This window comes from Cervus elaphus, chromosome 20 (assembly GCF_910594005.1).
Source record: "Cervus elaphus chromosome 20, mCerEla1.1, whole genome shotgun sequence".
In the NCBI taxonomy this organism is placed as follows: Eukaryota; Metazoa; Chordata; class Mammalia; order Artiodactyla; family Cervidae; genus Cervus; species Cervus elaphus.
Window position 1 is genome coordinate 63,675,931 of NC_057834.1, and position 14,300 is coordinate 63,690,230.

Below are 14,300 nucleotides of genomic sequence, written 5' to 3' on the forward strand. Positions count from 1 at the left end.
GCCATCCCTCCAACTATACAGCACTGTATGTCCTTTTCTAAGTTTGTCAGCTTCATTCATCAAAAGTTTTAAGATGCATTTTCTGTTTAATGCTATTTCTCTCTCCATCTTCTTCATCACCCTAACTCCTATGTGCTTATAACATACAATTTTTTCCCAAGAAGTATTTTATAAATGCATTAATACCCATTGAGATACCTACATGTTGGAAGTAATGGAAGTAAGAATGTGCTTCGGGAAATATGGAGGCTAGCTGATTTTATAGAATACAGTTGCAGTGTGTGCTTTACTCCAGGCTTAGGGGAGATGAAATTTCTAATTTTCAAAACCTTCGAAATTAAATGAGACACTAAACAACAACATGTATATGCATGTACAACCAAAAATAACAAACAATAATTGTTAGGATATATGCATTATATTTTAGCTTTGAATTGAGGATATGCTAATACTTACATAATTTGTTGTGATAAAAATGTGTCAGAATACTTTTGCAATGGAAGTTACATTCAGAGGAACCATATCTTTATAATTTCGATTCAGTTTTCTTACATTTATTTTGCTTTCCTCTTCCCGAATCATCCTGTCTATAAACAAATGCTATAGTATAGACCCAGACCCAGTTGGCGCAGCTGTAGATAGCAAGGTAATTGCATCAGCTCTGCTTTAATTTTGGCTTTGTGGGTCATTAGAGGAGGAGGATGTCTTTTTCATATGTTGTGTGCAGCAGATGCCAACTTTACTTGGTAACTTCATCCTATTCCAGTTATGGAAATTTTTATGACTATTGAATCTAAATATTTATGGTTCATTCAACCTGTCAGGATGCTTTTGTTTGTCTACAGACTGTCTCATAACATGTCATATGATTACCATAAAACACTGTAGAATACCTTCTGGGAAAAAGAGCACTATAGATTTTTAACTGAATTTTCCAGTTTCTTTCCAGTAGTATATTTTATGGCTGAATATCAAACACCTGAATAAAGAATTTATAGTGGAAATAATGGCAGGATTCCATTTAATGAAGTGGAGTGCCTTAACTAGAATAGTTAAGTACTTAGGAAACCAGTATTCTAAAAAATATGCTATTAAAAATACCATATGGCATACAACAGACAACTTTTTTGTGTTTCAGTAAAAGCTGCATTTAGTTTATTATATCATCTGTAAGTTAAGTCTGAAGTTTTAATTTCTCAGTTGTGTCCGACTGTTTGCGATCCCATGGACTGTAGCCTGCCAGGCTTCTCTGTCCATGGAATTTTCCAAGCAAGAATATTGGAGTGGGTTGCCATTTCCTATTCCTGGGGATCTTCCCAACCGAGGGGTCAAACCTATGTCTCTTGAGTCTCCTTTATTGGCCGGAAGATTCTTTAGCACTGAACCACCTGGGAAGTCCAAATGACTTGCATAATTCTGAGTAATTAATGACAAAGCTGGGGTTCAAGAATTAGAATTTCTAATTGAGATCCTCTAAGATGACAGTATTCAAGATATACTGAATGATGTCCTTTTTTTAAACAGCAGAATGAAGAAAATTCAAATTTCTCTGTTACTGGTTATTTGTTGTTCAGTTGCTAGGTCATATCAGACTCTTGTCTACCCCATGGACTGAAGCATGCCAGGCTTCCCTGACCTTCACTATTTCCGAGTTTGCTCAAACTCATGTCCATTGAGTCAGTGATGCTATCTAACCATCTCATCCTCTACCATACCCTTCTCCATTTGCCTTCAAACTTTCCCAGCATCAGAGTCTTTTCCAATGAGTCTTTTCCAGCTCTTTGCATCAGGTGGCCAAAATAGGGGAGCTTCAGCATCAGTACTGCCAGTGAATATTCAGGGTTGATTTCCTTTAGGACTGACTGGTTTGATCTTGTTGCGGTCCAAGGGACTCTCAGGAAGTCTTCTCCAGCAACACAATTCGAAAGCATCAGTTCTTTATTGCTCAGCCTTCTTTATGGTCCAACTCCTACATCCGTACATGACTACTGGAAAAACCACAGCTTTGACTGTACACGCCTTTGTCGGCAAAGTGATGTCTCTGCTTTTTAATATGATGTCTTGGTTTGTCATAGCTTTCCTTCCAAGGAGCAAGTGTCACCATGGTTGCAGTCAGCCCTGCAGTGATTTTGGAACCCAAGAAAATAAAATCTGCCACTGCTTCTACTTTTTTCCCCCTCTATTTGCCATGAAGTGATGGGACTGGATGCCATGATCTTAGCTTTTTAGTATTGAGGTTTAACACAGCATTTTTACTCTTTTCTTTCACTCTCGTCTAGAGGATCTTTAGTTACTCCTCACATTCTGCCACAAGAGTGATATCATCTGCATATCTGAGGTTGTTGTTATTTCTCCTGGCAATCTTGATTCTAGTTTCTGATTCATCCAGCCGGGCTTTTTGCATGATATACTCTACATATACGTTAAATAAGCAAAGTGGGTTGCCATTTCCCCACCCCATGGGAAATCTTCCCAACTCAGGGATCAAACTCGCGTCTCTGCATCTCCTCTATTGCAGGTGGATTCTTTACCTTTGAGCCACCGAGATTACATGCACTTATAAAGAACTTTCTGAATGAATGATTGAATAAAATGACTAAGTAACTGAAAAATTATAGCTAAATCTGACTGTGGAGAAATTTCTTAATTCAACAAGATTTATCTTAAGGATTATCAAGCATTGTAATATGTCATGTTAGTGAAATTTCTATTGGCAGATGTGTGTTTTTGACATTTTAATTTTAGTAATTTTTCTGTTACTAATGATACATTCTAGATGCAGATCTTAGTGTTTGGCAGTGTTCGCTTAAATGTTAGGGTGTTGAGCAAACAAGGATCAGACAAAGACACTAAGAAGAAAAAAACTGGAAATGAGATGTCTATGAAGGGCACTGAAAAGCTTCTGTAATTTCTTGGGTATCTATGAGGCCTGTGTGCATGTTGAGAAAAGACCTGAAGAGACCCTAATATCTCAAATATTACTGAGCTTTAGGATCTGTATAACAAGAAATGAAATCTAAAGCATAGTTGTAAACTGTTGAAATATTAAAGGTGTACTCACACACAAATACACACTCAGAGACTTGGCAAATAGTGAAAGTTTTTTAAGGAACTCTCTGTTCAATCATTTACTCATCACTAGCCTAGTTGAGTAGAGACCTCAGTGGATACAGAAAACAAAAGAATATTGACTTATAGAATTACTTCAAAAGATCACTAGACAAGCAGCAAAAATAACCGCACACAGAAATACCAGGCATTGAGGGGAAGGCATAATGGAATACGGTTTCCAAAGGTGATATTTAAAATATGCAACTGTCAAGAAAAAATTATGGGACAGGCAAAGAATCAGAAAATTATGTCCCATACAAAGGAAAAGCAAATCTATGTCCTTGAAGACATGACAGATATTGGACTTACAAAAGACTCTAAGTCAGCAGTTATGCGTATGTTAAAAAAAAACCAAAAAACAACTAAAGGAAACCACAGCATAAGAACTAACTGACAATATGGAAATGATGTTTTATCAAATAGAGATAAATAACCATTGGATTTCTTTTAAAAGAACAAAATAGATCTGGAGTTGAAAATCAATTGAGATTCCTCAGTATGAAGAAAAGAAAGAATAAACTTGAAATAAAGTTTACAGAGTATAAAAGACCTGTGGGACACCATCAAGCATAGCAACACAGACATGATAATGAGTCCATTTAGTTGAAAACATGATACATAAAAAAAGCTAGTCCCAATCACGACATATGAAATGTCTACTTGTTACCAGGGGCTGGGGGAAGGAGAGGTAAGCAGTGACTGTCATTGGTTGTGGTGTTTCTTTTAGGGATGATGACAGTTTCCTAAAATTAGATATTGGTGATGGTTGGAAAACCCTGTAAATGAACTGAAACACTGAACTGTACACTTTAAAAGAATAAATTCTGTATGTAACTTTTATCTCAATAATGTGATAGGGATGAAAATATAGATTTATGAGCCATTAAAATAAATGCTAATTTTAAGAGTATGCGTATAGAGTGCTTTTTAGACAGAAGAAAGCAATGCAAATAGAATTGACTACCACACTACAGATAGTAGCCATGGTATTTAATAAAAGTTTGTGGGCTAGAATTAAATAATTTATACTCTTTTCTGGTTACTTTTCACACGAGTTTGCTTGTATATTTTTAAGTTATAAATTTTGTTCTCCATTTTATTACAGTTTTAAATCTTAACCATTATATCACACTCTCCAAGGGCAAGGATTATATCAAATTTATGTTTGCACCTCCCATGATACTATGTTCAGTGTCTTGTGTATTGTACTTTTTCAGTCCACATTTGTTGATGAATAAATGAATGCTGTGTCATAAAAGTGCTGTGAATTCTTTCCTGTTACTCAGTTTTAGAGATGTTTATAATTTTCATCAGGCTCTAAATAACATATGCTAGTCAGATGTAGAGAAAGCTATAATAACTCGGAAATTATTCAAAATGAAATCAGGAGTTTTGTGAATCAGACTCATGTTCTCAAACTTACAGAAACTTGAATCACCAAGTCAAGTGGATATTAACCCAGACATTTTTCCGCGTCTGGGTATAATTCTAAATTAATATGATCATGACCCATAGATTTATATCAAACTAGCTTCATGTCAAGTGAGACCCATGCAGAAATATTCAGATGACTTCAAGAGCAAAATATTTGGTTTTCCTCTTATTCATACAGTTTCCAGAATGTCCTGAAACTAAAACTCTTTAGCTAACCCTACTATTATTTCTAATCTTTATTTTATTACATTTAAATTTTTTAAAATTTATTTTCCATTAATTTTTATTGGAATATATTAAGATCTGATTTGTTAAATAGTTGTGAATTTCTCTGTCAATCCTATAAGATTGCTTTCAACATTGAAATGTAAGTGATTTTTCTTCTCAAATATTTGAAAATGAACAACACTATGTCTCAGGTAAATCTTTCTCTGGATATATGTGTATTCGAATATGCTAAGTAACCATGTTTGTTTCTTGGCAGGGGGACATCCAGCAGTTGTTGATCATAGGTGACCCCAAAGCAGCATATGACTACTGTGAGCATTATAGTCCAGACTGTGATTCCTCAGCTCCCAAGGCTGCTCAGGCTCAGGAACCCCAGGTCGACGAGGTGAGGAACCACGTAAGATCAGGGCACGTTTTCTCATTCCAGTGGTAATGACATAGTTTGCAGTTTCAAGTTGTGTCTCTATTTATTCACTTTTAAGTAAACTATACCTTTATTTAATAGTGTTTTAATGAGCGACTAATACTTTCACTCTTTCACTAATATTTCAAAGGAGAGGCAATTTGAAGAAGATTTTTGATGTTTGTTTCAATCTCAAGTATTTTGTTACTTAATTTCTTAGAAATATAGTTCCCTTATACAGTGTGTAGAGGAGGATATTTTTTTTTAGAGGGAGATGAGAAAAGAGATAATTTCTCCAACATTTATTTTTTCCTTGTTACTTTTATAATTAAAGCAACCTCATGACAAGGATAACTATTTTCTAGTGTACTTGCCATATCTTCAAGCCTTTGACAATTTGTGCAGATGAAAGAAGGGATGTTAGTGCTATCTTAAAGTTTTCAGGCTGTGTTGAATATTTAGAGACTCTTTTTTTTTTTCCATTTCTTATATGGTTATGCTACATTGATATGTAAGTTTTCCTTTTCTTGCACAAGACTTGATACAAAGAGCAATGGAATGAAAAGCAGTATGAACTGATTGCAGTAACTAGATGTTCATATGCTTTGATTAATACTGCATTAGTTTATTTGAAACTCCAGTGTGAAACCATTTTCCAGGCTGTTTTTGCAAGAAAATTCACCATAATGAAATTTGACCCTATTCTCTCTCAGATAAAAAATATTTACATTTAAGTTAGCAATAGTCATTTTGTCAGACTTGAATATCCCAAAGAACAAAAATATAATACAGTGTACCTTTTATGCAAATTTTTAGGTAAAATTTGTTAATGTGGATTTTCTGGAAATTAAAAAGCAAATTCTGGAAGGAGTTGAGTCTTTAGTTGGCTGCAAAACTTTATTTCTTTTTTAAGATGAAGAGTTTAAAATTTTAGAATTTGGGATGGAAGTTTATAAACATCAAGATTATCCTTATCTTTGAAAATAACTCAAATAGCTTTCTTCTTGTATTTTAAAATACTATGAAAAAAAAAAAAAGAAAAAAAAATACTATGAAGTACCATCTTTTGAGTTTTTTATTTAGAGCAGGTTAAGATCTTATCTCTTAGTTTTAGTTTACTGTTATTTCTGCATGTGAATTAAATTTGTTTTACTAATTTTTGACATTACTTTTCTTTTTAAGGTATGTTAGTGAATTCTGTTGCACTGACTTTTTCCATAATTTAATATTAATTGTTTTTGAACCAGAATAAAGGTTTAAGAAGCTAAAAGGAAAACAAATATGAGAGAGTAAAAGAGAAATTACTTGGATATTTGTGTTTGCCTATCTCCCAGCTCTCAAGTGCTTCATTCTTTTTATTCCCTCATGGTTTATTAGAACAATCTGTGAATTCCCTCATGATTTATTAAAACATTCTAATATCTTCAGGTTTAGTGTTTTTATATCTTAGACACTATGTGGAGACTCAATATTAAAATTTATAACATTTAGTATATATGTTCAAGACAGACGAGATTTATTAATATTTTGCCCCTGTTTTAAGAAAGATAAGTCTTGTTCTTTTTAGCAACAGATATGGCTCTGATTTTTGGAAGAATGAAGGTATGCATTCTTATTATATCACCTTGAGCTGTTTTATTTCCATGTTTTAATACTATTATGTAAGGTAAGCTGAGTTATTTTAAGGCAAAATAATAGTTTTAACCATTTTTATCTTAAATTCATTAAAAAGTAGGCATTCCCTTTTTTACTTTAGTTGTTGATTCATAAATTTAACATTCTGCTGGTAAGTCAAATTTGTTTTTTACTAGAAACATCTGATGAGGAAAAGAATGTACTGCTGTGATAAGGACTGCATGAAAATCTTGTTGGGTGATCCAATAATAGCATTTCTTAGTTTCTGTATTGAATATGTCATCTAGAAAAATTTTTTTGAAGAATCAGCTCTCACTTTTCCCCCCAATACTAAGTTACATTGATACTTCAGTAAGAAAAATCTTTTTTACTAGTATGAAAAACACCTGGTTAATAGAATTGTAAGCCATCCTTATATTACTTTTTAACTATAGCCATTTTTGTATCATTATAATACAAGTATGCATTTTAATAATTGTACAACAGATATTTTGCCTAGGCAAAATACAAATGCAATGTTACCAACACAATATAGTGCAAAATTAGAGCATCAAACATACATGTTGTACTTTATATTGCTTAATTTTCCATTAATAAATTTGTGACAATCACATATTATCATTCTGATTTGGATTAATAAATATCAATTTATTTTATAAATTAACTCAAATGTGTTTTCTTCAACTTGTGATTTTGTATGGTTCATATCTTCTAAAGAGCATGTTTTAATTCATTCTTAAGAATCAATTTGTATTGATTGGTTTGGTGTTTGGTGTAACATTGCATCATAATCAGAGTAAAATATAAAATGATAGATTTAAATATAGTGTTAATATGAAACTATTACTCAACTTAAACTTCCACGATACCATTTATATAGCGAAGTAACCAATATTAAAATTATGGTGGTTTGGGAATTTTTCCACCATGTTAAATAATCCTTCTATCTTAATTAAAAAATTGGATGTTAAATCTGCATGTAGTTCTTTCTTAGTATATTGAATATAACACAGACTGCAATGTCCTATGTACAGTAGGGAATTAACGTTCTTATCTTTCATATCAGTATAAAACATGAAAAGGAAGAAGCAGCAAGAGAAAAACACTGTTTTATAAAGAAATTTATTACCTTTAATTTTTTGCACTTAATATATATCAGATATCTTAGTTCTCAGAGACACAGATATTTGCAATGCCACTATTTTTCTAACAACTTGAAAAAGAAAAGGCTTAACAACGTTTCTAGAAAAAGTCCCTTTCTCCTCACATATTTTAACTTATGCTAGGCAACTCCCAAATCGTAGGTGAAATTCTATCACTGCACATCTTTTTGCACATATTCATCTGATTAATTATAACTAGTTCTCTCTTCTTTACCTGTCTTTGAGGCATCACAAAATTCTGTAGTAAAAAGGGAGAATCATTTCCAAAAACAGGTTGTAAAGCTTCATGTAGACCAGCAAATTCCTTCATGTAAACCATGGTGTCAATACCCTTCAGAGGAGATGTTGTTTAAAGAAATAAGGAGAACAGAAGCAATGATTCTTTTCACTGACTTCTGGATGGCTCTAAGAAAAGCATGTGCTTTCATGCCTAGGATAGTGAGCACATTACTTCCTTCATTATTCTACCACCACAGCTAGTCTGGTTGATCTCCGTGTAGAAAAAGTTAAAACAGAAGAGAGAATTATGGAGGTTAGAAGAGGTTTCTTCCTATAAGGAAAAAAAAAGAAAAACATGATATAAAGATAGTAAAGGTAACTGGCTACTTTCAATACCAGGCTTCATTCAAGATGTATTTAAGATGCTTTTAAATTGTCTATTTTTATAATCCTTTTTGTGATTGGTTTGCAATATGTTTCATTATATGTCTTTATGAAATTTGCGTTCATTTGCATTGCTGTAGCTAATAGTGCTTATTAGAAGGTCCAGTGATCACAAGTCTCTAAAAGACATGGTGTGAAGAGTTATTTTTCTGGTGCATTGAAAGGGAACCATTGGCAATTTTAAAAGGCCAAGAGAGGTCCACTTGGGATATAATTGAAATTTTACCAAATACATAGGGATTTCCAAATAGACTGCTTTTAGCATATATGTGTGTGTGTGTATATACATGCACACACATATGTATATATGTACCTAAGTATATATATACATAAATATACTAAACATATGTACATATACATACACAAATGTATGTATACATATACATAAAGATATGTTATAAATAATATGTGCATATATATTAGCATTTTAGCTTATTGATTTGCTGCTTAATATTTTTGCTATATATGACCTTAATAGATTTACAGTTATTTTGATTAAAACCAATAATATATGTTTAAGATTAAAATTTCAGTAGATATATTTGGCTTTGAAGATGAACATAGTTTCCTCATAATTAAGTATTAATTGTTTTTCTCATCCCTTTATTGAGAAACATATTTTTCTCTCTTAATATTTTTAATGAAAAGCAATCTAGTATTCCATCTTTCAATTTGAGTTACATTTACATGTTTTAAGATACCCAAGTGTTATGCTCTTTTTCAACAGAAAAAACACAATACTTGTAAAAATTTACAGTGTGTTAAGTATAAACAGATCTAATTTTGAATCTTTTAATGGTTCCAACTGTGCTCATTTTGATCTTAAGTTTATAACAAATCAGTTATTTCTGAATAGATTTTAGATTTTTTTCCCCACTGGTTCTATTATTCTGAATAGATATAGAATCATTTCATGTTCCTTCTGTTCCCTTTCTTTATTCTCTCCCCTTTCCATCCCACAACTGATATGTAAATTATTTCATACTTGGGAAGACTTTTTACACATGCAGTTCAATGAAAAACAAAGTACCTATTGAAATTGCTATAAATAAAAGAGGTTTGTGTAGCAGTTTCTACAAATCCAAATTAACATGAATATTTAACAACTATGGACAACAACTATGTCCAAGTATGTAACTGCTATGTTTGAATTAATATTAAGAATTAAAAGTTTGAATTAATATTCTAAACTTTTAATTTCCTTACACGCCTAACCACTGTTCTGCTCTCAGAAAACCTGCTTTATCAGTATTTTATTATACTCTGTATATGATAGTATTACTTCTTGTAACACAAGTAATATTTAGATAACAGTATTTCCTTGTCTCTTAACTTTACCAGTAAAAAGTTAAGAACATGATCCCATTTTGTTAATAGTATTACCAGCAACTAACAAAATTGCCTGATATTTTTTCCTTTGCAATGTAGTATGCACCTGAGGATATAATGGAATATGACTATGAGTATGGGGAAGCAGAATATAAAGAGGCTGAAAGTGTAACAGAGACACCCACTGTAACTGAGGAGACAATAGCACAAACCGAGGTAAAAGCATAGTAGAACCTTTGTGTATGGTGTCCTGGTATTTGTCATCTTGTGGTTCCCTTATTGTCCACTCTCCCTCAAACTTATCGTCGATCTTTCATTCATCTCATTTCTATGACCCAATAACTGATTTTTATTTGACAGTAGTAGCTGTCCTGAAGGAATGATGCTTGATTTGCTTCGCTTATTCTTCCTTTCATCCATGCTCTTCATTTCCCTTTTCATTTTATTTATGTTTTCCATTCCATCTTTCACCACATTTTACAGAAAAAGAAATTCAGTTTCAAAATGAAGATGAAGACAGTGGCCACTAATTCAAAGGAAAAGTTCAAAAAGTTTACACCCCCTAAATCTGAAAAATTTGCATCCAAGAAGAAGAAAACTTATCAAGCAGCAGCAATGGCCAAGCTAGGGGTAAAGGTAGCAAAGAAAAAGCAATCAAGATCTCTCCTAGATAAGCTGGAAGATCTCTGATGATGAGTCATTGTCCTAACCCAACTAGATAAATACTCATTTGGCTAATACAATATCCTAATTAATCATGCTTTCTATAGATTTTGGATTACCTTAACATTTTTACTAATTACTTTTCTTTTGAATTCACTATTAGGCAAATATTGTTGATGATTTTCAAGAATACAACTATGGGACAGAAAGTTACCAGACAGAAGCTCCTAGGAGTGTATCTGGATCAAATGAGGTAATGTTTGTAGACAGTATTAAATCACAGTTCAATTTTTTTAAATGTGCAATAATTCTTGATATGTTTTACTCTGGAAGAATCTATAACCTCTGAAAAGTTTGATGTGTTTATTCCTTTACTGAAGTAAGAGAAACAATAGCACTGGCTCACTGTTACTAAAAAAAGTTCATTTAAAATTAATCCCAATTCAGGTTTGCATGACTCTGCTTCATGCAAATGCCAAACTGATCAAACTGAATTGGCTGCCATCATTTTCTTGATTGCTCCTGGGATAGAACAAGCTTCTCAAAAATGTTGTGATTAAGGTTACTCACAACATGACCTTTTTGTGAGGAGGAAAATCCTTCAAAAAAAAAAAATTGTATCATCAAATGATACAATTAAAATTTACAACCATCTGACCAATAATCATGCCTTTTTATGACACAAATACTTTGAGAAAATATAGTCTTAGTTGATTTTAATGTTTGTTTACATTTTCAAATTTAATTACGGTTAAAATAATATATCTTAACTTTTCCCAGTCCTTTCTATGAAAATATTTCAGTATATTCAGGTACAAATTAGAATGATCTTCCTGAATTTCATATTATGCATATATTCCAGTTATGAGAAAATAAGTATACAATTCAGTTTAACTTTGTTAAATTTCTTCACACCTGGAATGAGGATTAACTGAATCAATTTAATTAAAAATTTTACATCACATGTGTCCCAGTGGGACTTTACATGAAAAAACATATTTTAGAATAATAACATTTTAGGGAAAGAACAGATTTCAAGTCCAAATCTTGTCCAAGATAATCCAAATTAATCAAGTTAATCATTTTCCAAAAATGGTTATCTTAAGATGTTTATTTACATGTCCAAATTTTCAACTTTTTAGCTCAGAGCTATAAGCACAGTACTATTCTGATTCTGGATAATATGTACTCTGTAATGATAGTATATCCTCATTGTCTAAGAATACAAAATATTATGGTTATTGGAAATTTTATTTTAGTTAACAATTGCTGAATTAATCATTGGCCACTTTTTTCATTCACATGACTTTAAGTAACATACTTATTATTAAGTATTATTCTATTATATAGATTTGCTATGTCATAGCAAACAAGTTATTTCAAACTGAAATTCAAAAGTAGCAAGATACATTATTTAATCTGAACTTCATCAAAATCATAGCATGACCAAAAATTACCTAATCAATGTTATTCAGATTTATGATATTAATGAGTAATTATTTATAAAAAGGAAATTATACTAGTGTTATTTTTCTGTATCTCTGTGAGTAGTTTTGATATAATTATATCACATTAGAGTCTTAATATAATTTTACTTTTAAGTAAATAGGCTCATACTCTTTATGAGACTATATAGTGATCTATTTTATTGTATTAAATTCTGAGGATTATAATTTATATTTTCTTTGCTTTAAAGAACTCTTTGTGATATAATACTGCACTAAATACTTGGAGCTCTGAGTAAATATTGCAATGATAAATCTCAATATTGGCATTGATATTTTATTTTTTGGATTGAGAGTCAAACTTACATAGCTTTTCTGATAGAAATTATATTTCAGTATGAGGTTCTGTGAGATGTGAAAATTAAGTTAAACTAAATATTACATATATATATTATTTGAGTCAAACTATAAAGTAGATATCAAATTGCATAACAAGTTTTTTCCAATGAACAAGCAAATACACATGTTGAATCTATGTGAATATTTGCAGTTTATTGACAAAGGTGCTTTGAAAGCAATATTTTCTTGTGCATTCCAATGTACAAAAATATTCCTTTCAATGATGTTGAAAGACTATCTTTCCCAGCCTTCAGACTTGCTTGAGTAGTACTCAAACCACTTCCCATCACATGCCATCAAACTGTATTTGCAAATGCTTACCTTGCTTTACTAACAGTAAACTTCATTTCTCCAATTCCTTACAACATAAATTAATAGCCAAATCCAGTTGAAGAAGTATTTACTGAAGAATATCTAACTGGAGAGGATTATGATTCCCAGAGGAAAAATTCTGAGGATATGCTATATGAAAACAAACAAATAGACGGCAGGGACTCTGATCTTCTGGTAGATGGAGATTTAGGTGAATATGATTTTTATGAATATAAGGAGTATGAAGATAAACCAACAAGCCCCACTAATGAAGAATTTGGTCCAGGTGTTCCAGCAGAAACAGATATCACAGAAGCAAGTGTAAGTCAGTATTATGCTCTGTGTCATTGTGTGTCTTATTTCTGGTGTATTTTCATGTTCATCTTCATATCTTTTCAGGTTTAAAATATACTTTGTTCTTATATAAACCATGAATGTTGATTACTACTAAGAGACCTTGATAGATTCTTCCTCATGGAGCTCTCAGGCCACACTACTGGAGTGTTCTTTCGAAAGAATAATCCAAATTTCCTTAGCACTGATAAGATTAAATCAGTCATTGTCATTCTGGATACCAAGACTATTTTCTAACTTTTAACCAGTTTAATTGACCTTTCTTACCTGGTGAAGTTCAGTAGTCCACCATATTAATTATCATTTTACTGTTATAATTATTAGTATTTAAACGTTTGAACCTCTCTACTAATTTCTTCCCACTACTTTTATTATTTTGATTTTAATTTGAAGGCACTTTTTGTTTATTGCCTTGGAATAATAGCTGAGGTCAACAAATATCATTATTTTTGTATAATATATCTTTAAGAAGCAATTGTTCAATCTCACTCAAGATTTAGCATTAATGTTCCTTGTGTTTTCCTTTGTATATTTTCAGCATTTAAAACTTTAATTGGTTTCTTTGTTTAAAAGTATATTTTAATAGATTGTTTAAATGCACTTACATGATTAACCTTTTAAAAATACTTAAATAGCCTTATTTACTTAAAGACAGGCTGCTTGAATTTTTCACTCAACAGATAAATGGCCATGGTGCATATGGAGAAAAAGGACAGAAAGGAGAACCAGCAGTAGTTGAACCTGTAAGTACTGGTGTGAATACGTTGGAAAGATTGGTACAGTGATTTGTATCATGAGCTACCACTGTTGTGAATTATTATGCATGTTCATGTAGTACCACTGAAAATTCTATATGTCTAAACATTTATAATGCCCCAAGTAAGTGAGTTAGTAAATCCAGTTCTGATAAGTACAATTTCAGTAAATCAAAAAAACAGAAAGATAGAGAACTTTGGAATTTGAAAATTCCAAAGCTGACAATCTTTTAATCTAATTCTTTCCTTTTATAACTAAGGGGCTTAAGATCTAAAGGGTTTAAGTAACTTTCCTGAGGTTCAAACGTTTGGTAGTTGATCTATGACCTGAATTTGTCTCTTCTATTTTCCAGTTCAGTGATTTTTCCTTTAAGTGCCATGACTTTACATAATTAGAAATATATTA

At 31.8% G+C, this 14,300-nt stretch overlaps 1 protein-coding gene across 6 annotated transcripts in view; it reads left to right on the forward strand.

Annotated features, from left to right (window-relative positions):
* COL11A1 (collagen type XI alpha 1 chain) overlaps positions 1-14,300 on the forward strand; it is a 210,379-nt gene that overhangs the window by 59,917 nt on the left and 136,162 nt on the right. The window contains exons 5-9 of one of the 6 annotated variants that reach the window (XM_043875927.1): positions 5,030-5,158; positions 10,066-10,182; positions 10,793-10,882; positions 12,852-13,106; positions 13,820-13,882. In XM_043875927.1, the coding sequence (XP_043731862.1) occupies positions 5,030-5,158; positions 10,066-10,182; positions 10,793-10,882; positions 12,852-13,106; positions 13,820-13,882 (654 nt within the window). Of the gene's footprint in view, positions 1-5,029; positions 5,159-10,065; positions 10,183-10,449; positions 10,603-10,792; positions 10,883-12,851; positions 13,107-13,819; positions 13,883-14,300 lie in introns of all 6 variants that reach the window. The other 5 variants (XM_043875926.1, XM_043875928.1, XM_043875929.1 and 2 more) reach the window with 5 other exon arrangements.